The sequence below is a fragment of the Aythya fuligula genome, chromosome Z, assembly GCF_009819795.1.
Source record: "Aythya fuligula isolate bAytFul2 chromosome Z, bAytFul2.pri, whole genome shotgun sequence".
NCBI classification, from domain to species: Eukaryota; Metazoa; Chordata; class Aves; order Anseriformes; family Anatidae; genus Aythya; species Aythya fuligula.
Window position 1 is genome coordinate 20,796,807 of NC_045593.1, and position 15,875 is coordinate 20,812,681.

Sequence of the window (15,875 nt, forward strand, 5' to 3'; positions counted from 1 at the left end):
GCAGAAAGTGAAGATGAATACACTAGTCATTCAAAAAGTAAATAAATAAATAAAAGAAAAAAAATGTTAAATGATTCTAGAATAGCAGATTGAAATCCCAACAGGATGCTAATCTGTCTAGGACCAAAAGTCCCAAAGTGAGCCACTACACAGTTTGCATTAGTTCATAAGGTTACATTTTCATTCCTACATATGAATTTTACTTGCAGAAGTGCCATAACTATTGCGTGGAAAACTATAGAGCACTTCTGTGGTAAGGGATGTAATTTTTATATACGGATACAGATAGATACTGATCCAGCCTATCCATCAGGAGCATTGTCAGGCTTAGGTGAACAGTAGTATCTCAGGAGCACTTTTGTTTTTTTGCATGGCTGCAAGTGAAAGCTTGGCTAATATGAATTATAGAAAAATAAATCCTTGCCCTAGTTCCATATGGTAAAAATATTTTCATCTCTTCACTGCAACTCAGCATATTAAACACTTCAGGTGCTACTGGTCAGCCAAGTTGTTAGCAATATGAAGCAAAAGGCAATAGATGTCTTAAAACGAAACTCTTTGTTTCATTTGGTATATAGACTTTACTAAACTCATCATAACTTCAACAATACCTGAAGCAAAGCAACACTTATTGAAAACACTTATTGAAAAGCAACACTTTTCTTATTGAGCATAAGAAAACATGGAATAAGGTGGCCTTTCATACTTAGCAGTACTGTGAAAACCTACTGGTCATAGAGAGGATTAAACAAACTTTTTAATCTCAGGAAGCTTTCTTCTTAGTTTAACAAATCAAGTTTGTTTGTTTTTTTCCCCCTCCAAGTTTCAAATCCAGATTTCCAAAGGAAGAATTGCTATATTCCTCTGAGGTTTTTATATTAATGTCTTATATCTAAAATACTAAAATCTAGTAAAATACTGCACTGAAAAGCAGTTCAGAAAGAAACTTCGCTTTTTCCACAAACGTTCTAGAACAAACATATAAGAAAATAACTGTAAAACATTTCATTCTGGTTCGGGTTAGAAGAAAAGAGTCCTAACTCTTTGGCATAGCGTTGTTCAGACTCAGTTCCAAATGATTAATTAGTGAGCTTTGGTGACTCAACATGTCCTAAGGATGTACCAAAAGTTCATGCATTAGGATTGAGATCTTCATTTCCATCAGTTTTCTTCACAGTTACAGATTGTCCTGTTCTCACAAAATGGAAGGACCTGTATAATATTGGAAAGTCAAACCATTTTGGCTGGCCAAAACCTATGTGGGTTTCTATAAAATGTATAAACAAACAATTTAATGTCATTACTTTTGAATTCTGGGAACAAAAGAAGACAGAATCATAGTAACAATCGCATTCATTCAGGGATCTACTAAGGTGTTTTTCAAAAAGCTAGTTAGTCAAAAAATTAATCTAAAACAAACAATAGCACGAAACGAGATACACTCATCTCAATTTGCCGTGGATGAACCATATAGAACAACAATGATCAAATCAAGTATATATAGCAGGATTAAATAGGAACCAAGAAAGGATATATATTTTTTTCTTATTCACTGGCTTGATAAGCAAATTAAATTTCATTAAATCTTATTTGCATGAAAGCTGGCATAAAAGGATGGATTCATAGGCTGATTTTGTTTACTCAGAAAAATTGGTGTGTTCACCTGTATATTAATTTCAAACCTTTATCAACTTAAAAAACAGAAGTTCTTTAACACAGGTTTTTCAATTCTACTTTTCCTATGGTAAAACTAAAAGGCATGTGCAATATTTACTCAATTAGGCAAGCCAAAATTGAATACAATGTTTATCCTTATTTGGTTTGACATCAAAAAGGCAGATAAATGTAATGGAAAGGAAAGCTAGGTTATACAATTCAGCAGTAAATGTTTCTAAAATTGTTTTCAATGTGAATGGCAGTAAGCTGCATGCTGTTAATACATAATTTATGTTATACAGTGTGCAGTGTGGTAACTAGTTATAAAATCTTATTCTTCCTTCTACTATCATCATGTTTCTCACTGTTACTCAGACTAGCTTTATCCTCACCTGGGACAACACTTGCCCCAACCACTGTACCCCTTTACTTGTACGTGTTTTATATTTGCTTCTCTGCAACTCATACTGCCTGAAACAGCTTCTGACAAAATGCCTCTTTTTTGTCTACTCCATTCTCATTTCTATGCCCTTTAAAGTACGTTCAGATTATAGCTACCTTTATCTGCCTGATACAGTTTTGATCCCAGTTGTACAGCCAGGGAACATATATATTTTATAGCTGGTTTTGGATAGCAGTCAATTCCTTTCTATTACTAACGTTACCAGGACGGTTCAGATACTGGAGTTCTCACCATACCTCCAAAAGCTTCTGGGTTCACATTTAAACCCTGCTGTAAGGGCCACCAGCTTTATGCTGTTCTTACCCTAAACTCTCTTAGAGGACCAAACACACAGAAGCACATCCACCACCTTGGCTCGTATGTCACACTGATAAAAAAACAACTTTCAAAGGGGTTTATCTTTTATCTCCCTCTTTCTCCCCCCTATTCCAAGGAGAACTATCACATGACAGCATAGTGTATGTCTCACAGGTATAGAAGATACCTTTAAAAAGCAACATCTCTAAGGTACAGAATATTATTAGTTCTACTTCTGAAACACATGAATCTGCATGCAGATGAAGATTACAAATTATCATAAAGTACATGATGCTGGCCACAAAACAGCTTTGATGTGTTGCATCAGCACGGGGGAAGCATTATTAAAAGACTATCAACTAATATTTGTATTAAACACAATACTAATTGGGTCCCATGATATATATCATTTCCTTTATCTTTATTATCATCCTTTAATGGACAGACATCTGAAAGTAGCATAAGGTGAAGTTATATACATATAGAAGAACACTTTATGACAATTACAATTCACAAAAGAAAAGGTTGCCATACCCGATAGGCAAACCATAGATTTGTGAAGGTTCAGAATTTAAAAAAACAAAAGAAAACTATGACTGGCAGCTTAAAATTATGTTACCTATAAATGCTCCTTACAAACCTACTGTAGCATGAATAAGCAAATTTGCCAGTTCTCCAAGTCTTGAGGAACTAGCACGGGCTAAAAATGTTTCAACACTAAGCTAAGGTATAGCATTCAGTAAACACAAACATAGGCATGGTACAGTTTCCATTGACTTAAAATACTAAACATAGGTCATCTAATTAAATTCATTTAATTGCCTCAGCAAACACTTCTGCCACAGTCTTGCCTAGACAAGGGGTGCATGTTCTGTGGCAAACAGCATGGGGCTGGGAAGGAGCACTCAGGGAAAACAGCTAACTACATTTTAGAGAGGATAAATAAAAGAGTTGGTTTGCTCAAAATCCATTTCAAAAGACTGTAGACTTCGTGTTGTTTTAAAACCATTTAGACAGAAGATGGATCCTGAGGGTTAAAATGTTCTTAAAATTATTGCTCTAAGTTATTAAAAACAGAAGTAGGCCAAGTTCTTAGAAGACAAAGAAAATCGGCTTCCTGTTAGGTGTGCAGTCCAGTACCCTTTCCAACACATTTTGCTAAATAAACTGCCAAGAGAGAAAGATTAAATATATTAAAGATCACATTGTTAATTTTCCTTGGTGACCAGAAGTTGGCTATAAAAGGTTTTTTTATGTAAGCTAAAATGGTCTTAGGTGGAATAAAATGTAATGAAAAACAGTGCATGCATCAAAAGGGAAGTGAGTCTACCAATTATTTATTAAAATTAAAGTAATAAAAGAAAACGAGCAGCCAGAGCATCACACACCCCTTCTCCCTCCCTCCCCCCCATAATCTGACAGTCTGCTTGCAGGCTCCTGCCATTGGCTCTGCGCGCAGGAGCCGGCGCCTCTGACAAATGACACTCAGCTGACGCCAGCACTGGTGCTGCCAGGCACCAGGGTCTCGATTTTTATACTGTTCCTCTTAAATACAACTTTAAAATGTCATGAAAAGGATTTGGCCTTAAGAACTCTACTAACATGTTTCCCGGGGAAAATTCTTCCTGCAAATTAGTCATATACAGAGGCTAACATACACTGAGGGCATATCTTTCAAAAATCCATGCACATGAAGCCAATCTCACAACTTGAATGCAAATTTTCTCCAGTGAGCTTCCATAATTATGTTTGCCATTAAAAGACTCAATATTTACCCAATGAGCACAAGTTTTCTGGAAAACTATTCTTGCATTAGATAATGTTCACTAAGCACTAATCAAGACAAATTCCAACATAAAGAGCATGACATGACGCAACAACCACTGGTAGAATTTATAAGCAAGTCAACTGCACTGTATTGCAAAGAAAGTTACAGAGAAAGACTGTTCAGTGAACAAGAACTATGTATGTCTGTTTAGCAAGGAAACAGATGTTTTAATGATGATAAAGGGATTTTAATGCTATGTGACTGTCTTCCAAACACACAAAAACCTACCAGAAAAATGAATTGAAGATTACTGTATTATCATATGAATGAACATTTTTTCCTGTTTTCAGGCCACTTGAATGTATAGAAATAAGGTCCAGGGCAAAAAACACAATATGAAAGGACGAAAATACATCTTCATCATTTCCATCTAGTAATGCTAAGAAAGAAGTGGGAAGTATTTCTGTACCTTTGATACAAAAAGAAAGTATGTTTCTCTGCTCAAAAGGCTTTTACCATATAGGAAAGCATGACCATTACAATTCCTTTTCTATCACTTCTCTCTTCTGTACAGGGAAAGGAGTGCCAAACCTATTACTTCAGCAGTACTATCTCTGTGAGATTCTCATAGCCCAGTTAGTCCTCATTTGACATTAATGTGGGAAAAAACACAGCATCTGGTACTTGCCATGGTATTTTGCAAACAAACATTTTGAGTTTAACAATCTGTAATGTGTATTGATTACTCACCATATCCATGAATGCCTCCTAAAGGGAAAATTATTCACATGCATCATGTTCACAGATCTTCCAACATCAGTGTTTTCCTTGTCAGACAGCTTTATCTGTTATGGTATTCATAGATGCATTCCAGAACAACTGCAGGAGCAGTTAACAGCAGGGATTATTGCAAGAGTAACTGTAATCCACAAAAATAAAAATGCCCAGGATCTGAAGAAAGACTTGTCACAGGGTTTTCTAGGTATATGTCCATCCATTTATGCCTCACTTTCTACTTAAAAATACATTAAACTAATCAGTATACAGAAACAGTATGACAATGCCAACAGTTTGCCTTGATAAAAATCCAAGTGGTTTTAATACGAATTAAAGCATCTTCATATGCAGCATCTTGTACAGTTGGAAAAGGTTAGTCAAAAGGTAGCTTCTTGTCATCCATGCCAGATCAGTGGTGAGAGGAAAACATGCAACTTCAGATTGCTTTGCCATGTTCGGAAAGGAATATTGCTTTTTCTTCTTTCTTAGACACATATTCATCACTGATCACTCTAATGCAGTTTTCCCTTATTACAAGCCCAGGGAACAGGGTGGTGTTTAATAGCCATGTACAACAAAACCAAACTTCTTTCTGAATTTGATTCTCTGGGTTTATTTCTTCATCTAAGAAAGAAGGAAGGAAGTATGCTTTTTCTGCTCCAAAGAACAGGTCTACAGTTAGAGACCATCATGAGACAAGATCACATCATGATCAAATTCGCTTTTGCTGTCTAACCCCATAAGAAGGCTGTCTGCTCCCTTTAAGTAAAATGACTAAGCTATTGATTCTTGCACTGCAGAACCTAGTTTTCTTTTGATGTTACACTGTACATAAAAATCATGTGCATCATTTTTTATGTTGCAAAACGAAAGCACAGCCTTAAGTCCCGTGTTGTCTGAGAATTCTTTCTCTGCTGTCCTTTTGTTTGTTTTTATTTTTATTTCCCCCACCCCCACCCCCCCCTCCACCCTCTTTCCAGTCCAGCTCCCAGCTAGTAGTTATCACTCCTGAAGCTCTGGCAACATCCTCGGGAAAGCTTCTTAATTAAACCCAAGCTGGAGAGCCTATGCTCCTATGCTCCAAGCGCAACGCAGGCAACAGGCTCGCTCTTCCTCGCTGCTGGCAAGGATTTCCAACGTACCCCTCGGGCTCCCGCTGTCCTCGCCCGCTCCGCTCGGCGCTCCGGACACTCGCGGGCTCGGCAGCACCCCGCCTGCAGCGGAGCGGGGCTGGGCTGGGGCTGCGGTGGAGGCAGGCTGCCTGGCGGAGCCGGCGCTGGCGTCAAGGGGGCCCTCTAGGTGGGTTCTCCCGGCACAGCGCCGTCCTGCGCGGCTCTTCCCACCCACGCACGGAGCGGGGAAGGATGGGGCCGTGCGGGGAGCAGAGCACCGGAGCCTTCCTTAAAGCCACCTCTTTCCCCCCTCGGTGGCTGCGAGCGAGGGGAATGCAGCAATCGAGGGCAGAAAGCAGCGGGCAGTGATGCGCGGAGGAAATAGGCTTTCCTGCGCTGATCCCTGCTGACATTCAAGATATCAAGAAAGGCTTTTACACTTCATGTGCCCAGGCCGTATACAGTTCACTTGTCATTCTTTTTTTTTTTTTTTTTTTTTTTTTTTTTTTTTTTTAACAAGGTTTACACTGCTTTTTAAACTTCGAATGACCTCCTGCCCTTTTGGACAGGAAATCCTGCAGTTTGGAAGCCAGCTGCAACTTCAGTGACATTAAAAGCTGTGATAAAAGTGTGTATTTGATTAGGGTGTGGGTGGACTTGCGAGTAACATGATAAGATACTGAACTGCACATTTTCATAGATCCTATTTCCTTAAGCTCCGTCCTTTTGCTGCCATGGCCCTCTTCTACAGTTCCCCAAATTAGCCCTATTAAAGTTGATGCTGTTCTGTAGAAAGAATAAAATATTAGACTACTTGAATGTGATAATGCATTGGCAGTAAAATGCTATTTCTTTTAATTCAGCAACAAAAAGTGAGCTTGTATTGCTGTATACTGCATGCATCTGTACTCTGAGGAGTTAGAGCACCAAAATACAAAAGATTTCAGAATTTAAAAGGATTCCAGCAACATTTATGTCCTGATAATCCATGCAGAAGGTTGTTTTTTCATTTTTTCATTTAAGCATAGCCGTGACAGAAAACAGATACAGTGAATTACAAATAGTGAGAATGAAAGTTAGCCTTTTTTAACTAAGAGCTTAAAAACAAAGTCTATAGCCATGTTCAGTAAGGACATTTGGTATAACTTTTTAAATGACCATGTAAACACTTCATATTTTATGCGAAAAGCACCACCGCAACCACCCCAATCCCAAATTGGCATTAGGAATTTATGCCAAAAGCATTTGAAAAGGGTATAAACAAAACTGTGAAAACTGAAAGGTTGTGTGATTAATCTATCTATATAAAACAACAACAACAAAACATTACCTCTAACTAATCCAGTTTTCTATGGCTTTCTCTAGGCTAGAACCACTTATTATGAAATATTAAGTATGCCAAATGCTACACAAATCTGCACTGTCATTATTATTTCATATTGTACTTGCCTAACTGCATACTTGCCTGATCATTCTTAGGTGCTGACATTTTCCACACTAGACTTACTTTATGAATTGTACTATCTTGAGAAAGAGCTTCTTAACACCAACCTGCCACTATGAAATTCACATATGAAATTCAACACATATGAAATTCACAGAGTCTATTCTGCATCTTTGTCATGAGGAAACCAATATATTTGGTTTTCTCTAGTATTAAGTTCAGAGCAAATTATATCCACTGACTCAACTCATTTCATTCAGAAGCAGAGTTGCAGAAGGAGGGTGAGCGTATGTAAAATTACTATATAGCATTGCGCAGCAGTTAGAGAACTCACCAGCCAAGTAGAACACAGGATATATGGGCTTTGCAGAGCAAAGGTAAGTTCAAACCAGGGACCTAAATCAGTAAATAATTTTTGCCACACTTCTAGAATAGGCTGACTTCTTCTAGGTCAGAACCACTATAGATTTCTAATCAGTTCAATTTGAAAAAATGCAATATTTAAAAACATTTGGTTGCATTAACCATAGTGGCTTTTTTTTTTTTTTTTTTTTTTTTAACTAGGTGTGTACAAAAATAAGCATTTGGGTATGTTAGTTCCATCTCAGCTTCCCCTACTTCTTTGAAACAGTAGTTTAAGTATAATTCAGTTCAATAAAAATAAAGAAAAAAAAAAAAAAAAGCATTTCAAAGCAGGTTTTGCTCTGATCCCTTTGTTCTGTCAAAAGGACAGTGCTCTGACCATTACAATTTAGGCTACAGGAAGGTCTAATGCATCTTCCCCACTCATATTGAATCTAGGCTAAGCTGAAAGAAGCTGGAGAGAAACAGACTGTCAAAAAGGAGTCTGCAACTGATACTGACTCTTCCCTGAGAGAGAGGAGTCCTAGATTCTAGACGCTTCTACAAGGTCTCTTTGAGAATTTTTCACTAAAATTAATTAGGTAATGGATAAAGTATGTTGATAGCAGGAACTGGCTTTCAGCACTTCTCATTTTCAGAGAAATGATCACATTGGACTACAGAGTGAGGATCTATCTTCTTTTCTCTCTCTCTTTCTGGTCTTGGGAAGCTGGTATTCCTTACCACTGAAAGAAAGATCTAAACAGAGTCATGAAGAGTGTGTCCCATAAATTTTCTTTTTAATCAGCCTAATGACAGTGCACCTTTCTTTCCATCCGAGTCTTTAAGGTTAGAGGAACCAAGCAGGATTATTAGCATCTCCATTTTCTGATTTCTGCAAATATGTGTTCCTCCCACAACACTCTGCTTTTCAATTGTCAGTGATAGTAAAAAATTCACTTTAAATGGGCTAACATCTGGTTCTGTCAAAGTGAAGTTCTATAGCATATTTTCTTTACCTCTTCTTAAACATGAAAATGCACTCACAGACTAGAAGAGTTTACCTTGAAACATTTCTATTCCTAATAATAGTACTAAAAAAGGTAAGAACTGCTATGCTCTCAGTATCAGGTTTTTAATATAAAATCAATAAAGACAATAATATTATATATATCATACAGATCACAAGAAACATATATGATAGCAACAGTAGTATATAAAACTACCATTTCTATGCTGACCAAGAGGATGGGGTTTCTGAAAAAGAAAAAAGATAAGTTTAACTTACAAAATATTTTTACAAAGATTTTTTTTTGTTGTCTTTTTTTTGTTTTTCCAAAATGGCAAAAGATCATTAAGCCAAATATTTTGGTGGCAATACAATAGTGATTAGCGCAAAACATGCATCTAGGAAGGTAAAGCTAATGCTTAAAGAAAAGCTGAAGAGAAAGCTCTAGACAATAGTATACAGAATTTTATCAATGTCACTGATAAAACAGTGACAATGACCTATGGCAACTCTTTTGAGACTGTGCAAGATAAGCTGGTGAGTTCAGCCAGCAAGTTGTTCGCAAGTGTCAACAGCAACAACAAAAAAACATATCAAACTTGGCAATTGTATAAGTCTCAAAATTTCCTCCAAGAAAGAAATGGTAGTGTACCCTGCAATATTGTATCAATGATAAAGAGGACTCATTGAGATGAAGAACAAGGTATGTAATACGGGCTACAGTGAGAAACATATTGCTAACATAAACACAGCACAGATGGTTAATTTTAACAGTGGGATTGAATGTACCCTTTGTGTGTTTGCAAATGACACCAAGCTGAATGATACAGTTGATACCATAGAAGGAAGGGATGTCATCTGAAAGGACCTAGAAAAGCTTGAGAAGTGGGCCCACGTGATCCTAATGAGGTTCAACAAGTCCAAGTGCAAGGTGCTGCACCTGGGCTGGGGCAATCCTAGTCATAAGCACAGACTGCGAGAAGAACTCATTGAGAGCAACCCTGCAGAGAAGGACTTGGGGGTTCTGGTGGACAAAAAGTTTGACATGAGCCGTCAGTGTATGCTTGCAGCCCAGAAGGCCACCTATATACTGGGGTGCATCAACAGAGGGGTGGCCAGCAGGTCGAGGGGGCTGATTGTCTCCCTCTGTGCTGCCCTTGTGAGGCCCCACCTGGAGTGCTGCGTCCTGGTCTGGAGCCTCCAGCATAAGAAGGATGTTGATCTGCTAGAACAGGTCCAGAGGAAGGCCACAAAGATGATGAAGAGGCTGGAGAACCTCTCCTACGAAGAAAGGTTGAGAGAGCTAGGACTGTTCAGCCTAGGAAAGAGAAGGCTCTGGGATGACTTCACTGTGGCCTTTCAGTACTCAAAGGGGACTTATAAAAAAGATGGAGAGCAACTTTTTGCTCAATCAGATAATGACAGGACAAGGGGGAACGGTTTTAAACTAATATAGGGGAAATTTATCTTAGAGATTAAGAGGCAGTTCTTCACTCAGAGTATGGGGAGGTGCTGGATTAGGTTTGCCAGGGAATTGGGTAGATGCCCCATCCATGTAGGTGTTCAAGAGCAGGTGGAATGGTGCCCTGAGCAACCTGATATATAGTGGGTGGTGTCCCTGCCTCTGGTAGGGGGGTTGGATCTAGATGATCTTTGAAGTTCCTTCCAGCCCAAGCCATTCTATGATTGAATGACAAAATGGTCAAACCTATGCATGAAGAAAAAGTATGGAGGTAGCAATTCCCCATACCTGGAGCTCATTCCTATATTTTAAGTGATAGAATCCCTATAGTCGTTATAAATTCTCTCTACGGAAACTATATAGATTAAAAAATCAACTCGATTAATGAAGTGGTAAGAAGTATGCACCCAACTGCACACAGTAAAGGAAATCATCCAAGTGATAGGTCTTTAGTCATAAAAAATTTAAGATAACACAGAAATTATCTTCATTAATTATAGCATAGAAACTGAAGACACAAATTCCTCTCTTCAGAATCCTCAACAGAATGAATCCTCAACTGATAAACTCCTTACTCTCCACACTGAGACTACTAGAGACCTTTACTTGCACACAAGTGTTATGTGAGTGTACGTCAAGTAACATTTTTTTGTCCTGTCTGCTTTGTGTACCATCCACCCTGCATATAAATTAACTCCTTATTGAAGCCTCTTTTGGATAAGGTAAATTATTTTGTCAGAAAGAAAAAACTGTGCTTCTTAAGAAGAATCACAAAGAATCACAGAATCATCTAGGTTGGAAGAGACCTCCAAGATCACCTAGTCCAACCTGTGATCTAACACTAACCAGTCCTCCACTAAGCTCTACATCTAAACATCTTTTAAAGACCTCCAGGGATGGTGACTCAACCACTTCCCTGGGCAGCCCGTTCCAATATCTAACAACCCTTTCAGTATCACAGAATCACAGAATCACAGAATTTCTAGGTTGGAAGAGACCTCAAGATCATCGAGTCCAACCTCTGACCTAACGATAACAGTCCCCACTAAACCATATCCCTAAGCTCTACATCTAAACGTCTTTTAAAGACTTCCAGGGATGGTGACTCCACCACTTCCCTGGGCAGCCTGTTCCAATGCCTAACAACCCTCTCAGTGAAGAAGTTCTTCCTAACATCTAACCTAAAACTCCCCTGGTGCAACTTAAGCCCATTCCCCCTCGTCCTGTCACCAGGCACGTGGGAGAACAGACCAACCCCCACCTCGCTACAGCCTGCCTTGAGGTACCTAGCCCATTCCCCCCCGTCCTGTCGCCAGGCACGTGGGAGAACAGACCAACCCCCACCTCACTACAGCCTCCTTTAAGGTACCTGTAGAGAACAATAAGGTCGTCCCTGAGCCTCCTTTTCTCCAGGCTGAACAATCCCAGTTCCCTCAGCCACTCCTGGTAAGACTTTTTCTCCAGACTCCTCACCATGTTCATTGCCCTTCTCTGGACTCTCTCGAGCACCTCCATGCCCTTCTTGTAGTGAGGGTCCCAAAACTGAACACAGTACTCGAGGTGTGGCCTCACCACATATAAGTATGCTACAAGCAGTCCAGATAACAGCAGGTTTATTCGTCTCTGTTTTTCTTATCTAATCTTTCTGCATCCATATGGGCCTTGCCCCCTCAAATGTCTTCATGTGTCTTCATGACAAATCACAAGGCAAGCAACATGAATTTTTGGTGTTATGTTATCAGAACACCACTGGGCTCTGACACAGCCTCACATGATTTTAGATACTTTGAACTGAAAAATTATAGAGAAAGTTGTTTCTCTGTACCCAGAGGAGGCCTAAATGAGTGCTAGGCAATGTGTTTATAACCCACTCCACATAACTTGCCCTCGGGGCTTGAGAGCATACTTAGAGCCATAATTATATCATGGAAATTAATACTAAAAGATAAAACTTCAAAACACATGTAGGTCACATTTGAACAACAATCATGAATTAAGTAACGTTGCTAAGAGCTTATGGCTATTCCTTAAGATGGAAAAGAGCTTAGTTATCAAATATATTTTTGTTCCAAAAATTATATGCTCAACTGTAATATAATTTCAGCAGAACATTATCCATCCAAGCCTCAGTTCTTTTTGAAGTCCAAAGAATTTCAGGTCAAGAACTTAGAAGAATATTTTATAATTTATGTTTTCTATTAACTTACTCACTTGTATGTGTGTGTGCGCATTTGTTTTTTTGTTTTGTTTTGTTATTTTTTCTTTTTCCCTTAGGCTCCCCCCTCCCAGTTAAAGCCTAGAGAAGTTTTTCAGGTAATGTCATTCTAAAATACAAGATCATAGAATCATAGAATCATAGAATATCCTGAGTTGGAAGGGACCCATAAGGATAATCGAGTCCAACTCCTGGCACCGCACAGGTCTACCCAAAAGTTCAGACCATGTGACTAAGTGCACAGTCGAATCACTTTTTAAATTCAGACAGGCTCGGTGCCGTGACTACGTCCCTGGGGAGCCTGTTCCAGTGTGCAACCACCCTCTCGGTGAAGAACCTCTTCCTGATGTCCAGCCTAAACCTCCCCTGCCTCAGCTTGACACTATTCCCACTGGTCCTATCACTGGTGATTACGGAGCATAGGTCACCTGCTTCTCCACTCCCCCTCATGAGGAAGTTGTAGACCGCGATGAGGTCTACAGCCTCCTCTTCTCCAGGCTGAACAGGCCCAGTGCCCTCAGCCGTTCCTCATATGTCCTCCCCTCTAGGCCCTTCACCATCTTTGTTGTCCTCCTCTGGACACTCTCCAACAGTTTAATGTCCTTCTTGTACCATGGTGCCCAGATCTGCTTAATTGTTGAGTTACAGTAAAAATAATTGTTGCTATGAATCTTACTTGGTAAACTGCACTTCTTGCTAAACTTGCTATGCCATTCGTTTCCTACAATCTACATATCTGGACAACGTTCTTCACTAAGAGGGTGGTCACACAATGGAACTGGCTCCCAAGATAAGTGGTCATAGCACCAAGCCTAATGGAACTCAAGAAGCATTTGGACAATGCTTGCAGACATACTGGCTGATTTGGGGGTGATGCTGTGTGGAGCAAGGAGTTGGACTTGATGATCCTTGTCGGTCCCCTCCAACTCAGGATATTCTATGATTCTGTGATTAAACAAATGATTAAAGTTGCATAGATTTAAACTGGAACAAATGGAGTGGTGTGGAAAAAAGTGTCCTTCTGATACATTAACTACTTTCTTGTCTCATTTGAAGAATAAGAGTCCTGCTCTCCTTGATATTACAGGTCAGTGATCCTTGAGGAAAAATTACTGTAGCTCTCCGGCATAGCAACCTATCTCCATTGACTAGACAATGGTCATGCTCACAGACTCATCTCCTCCCTGTTGCATAAGAAAGGGTTCAGATGCTTTAAAAATCACTCTACAAATGTAAATATAAACTTTACATGTAGTGGCACTGCATTAACTGTTTTGATGTATATCTGCTATGAAACAGAAAATTATCTGTATCAAGTAGCCCAGAATTCTAAAGTTTCACCTTAGTGAAAATATTAGGTAAAACTGAAATCCACAGTAAGTTTGCAGAAGTTATTTAAGAAAAGCAATTGTTTTCACAACTGTAAAACTGAAATGCTGAAGAAATAGCATTTTTAAAATTTTTCTGCAGTGGTAAAGAATTGAAGTCGCTAAATACATTTCCAGGGAATAATCATGACCTGTTCTCTAATATGAAGATGACTGTGTATTATTTTAACAGTACTCTATTTCAAATTGAATATATAGTTCAGAGTACTTGAATCATGAATGCCAAGGTAGAACAAAACTTTACTCATTCATACAGGAAAGGAAAGGAAAGGAAAGGAAAGGAAAGGAAAGGAAAGGAAAGGAAAGGAAAGGAAAGGAAAGGAAAGGAAAGGAAAGGAAAGGAAAGGAAAGGAAAGGAAAGGAAAGGAAAGGAAAGGAAAGGAAAGGAAAGGAAAGGAAAGGAAAGGAAAACAGAGATTCCAGTAAATACTGGCACTAGTTAGTTCCAAATGATACAATATTATGTTCATACTGCGAGGAAGCTTAAAATGATACAAACATTTGATTTAAAATAATTCTGTTAATGTAAGTATGTATCTTCAATTTAATAAACAAGATTGTCTAAAATTGTCTTTATTTACTTTGCTCACAAACTTATCTGGTTTACATTTTCAGATATTTTTTCCCAAACCTGGATACAATGCAAATGGTGTAAAGATGGCATGTGAGCCTACAACAGAAAGGGCTTCCTAGCAGTCCATACTCAGGTTAACTGAAAAACAGCAGTGATGACTTCTGGGAAGACTTCTACACTGTCCTTTACATGATTAAGTTGACATGAGTATTCAATGATTGTTGAGAATGTTAAGTGAGAAAATATTATATTTTTTTTTAGATATTAAAGAATATCAACACAAAAGTGCATAAATATTCACTGAGACTGAAGTTTGGTTTGGTTGGTTGGTTGGTTTTTTTATCACAATGTCTTTACTGCACAGAGTAGAAGTTTAGTCTCCATGCATGTCAGCTTTACCTTCTCTACAGGGCTTTGGAGAAAAGACAGCCTACAATGAGTTTTTCCAACATGCTTGCACTTCATTTGCTAATAATTTGTATATTAGTCTAGTGAAGATGGCTTCTTTCTATATTGCCATGCATTATACGTATTCTGAACACAACAACATTTTACAAAAGAATGGTAACAGCATGAATTGAACAATTCAGATATGACTTACAAAAAGACACAGAGAAAAAGGATCCTTCATTGACTATTTTTATGGACTCTTCCTTAGATGTACAACTCTTTTCTGACAACTAGATAGCCTTTTTTCTTTCTTGGACAGGGGACTGTGGTAGAATGGGAAAAATCTAAAATAAGTAACAATACTTTGAGATGCATTTTCTGAAATGTCATTTCTACTAGTATATCTTATTTTCCTATTAACTATACTTCTCTGATGTACTCAAATACACAGTTCAGTAAGCAATTTTCAATTTATGATTTAATGATTGACAATATTTAAAACATTTACATTATCCTTTTTAATCATCTCATAAAACCTCATAAAGATTTGAGTTGTAGATTTCTTGTTACTTTTTGTGATAACAGACATGCTGTAAGTCTTCTGCTTTTAAGAAATTGAAGTAAGTAGAAATTTAGGCTATGCTCTAAAATTACTGAAATTTGTCCAGAAATCTTATTGAATTTTGCAATACAGTATTTTTATATTAAACAATATATCCTCCATCTTTCTGTCAAATTAGAACCTTTTGTATAGCTTTTATGGAAAATAAAACTAACCATGCTAATACAATTGATTTTTGAAATCAGAATATGAAGTTAGACATTTAACAGGTAATGTATATGAATGAAGGAAATGCTTCTTTATTTGCACTGTTTTGCCTTGTTTTTGTTGTTTTTAATTTTATTTATGAGTAAATAACTTTTGTCAGTTTGTGAGTTAGTCATCATTAAAAGTGTTATGCAAAAAACTTCAGTGCA

At 38.1% G+C, this 15,875-nt stretch overlaps 1 protein-coding gene across 2 annotated transcripts in view; it reads right to left on the reverse strand.

The window, feature by feature from the left end:
• Positions 1-15,875, reverse strand: part of PDE4D (phosphodiesterase 4D) — a 368,255-nt gene that overhangs the window by 295,579 nt on the left and 56,801 nt on the right. Inside the window, exon 1 of one of the 2 annotated variants that reach the window (XM_032205388.1) lies at positions 4,935-5,886. The exons of the other annotated variant lie outside the window; for it this stretch is intronic. Coding sequence (XP_032061279.1) covers positions 4,935-4,981 — 47 coding nt within the window. The 5' untranslated portion in view covers positions 4,982-5,886. Of the gene's footprint in view, positions 1-4,934; positions 5,887-15,875 lie in introns of those variants that run through there. 2 annotated transcript variants of the gene reach the window in all.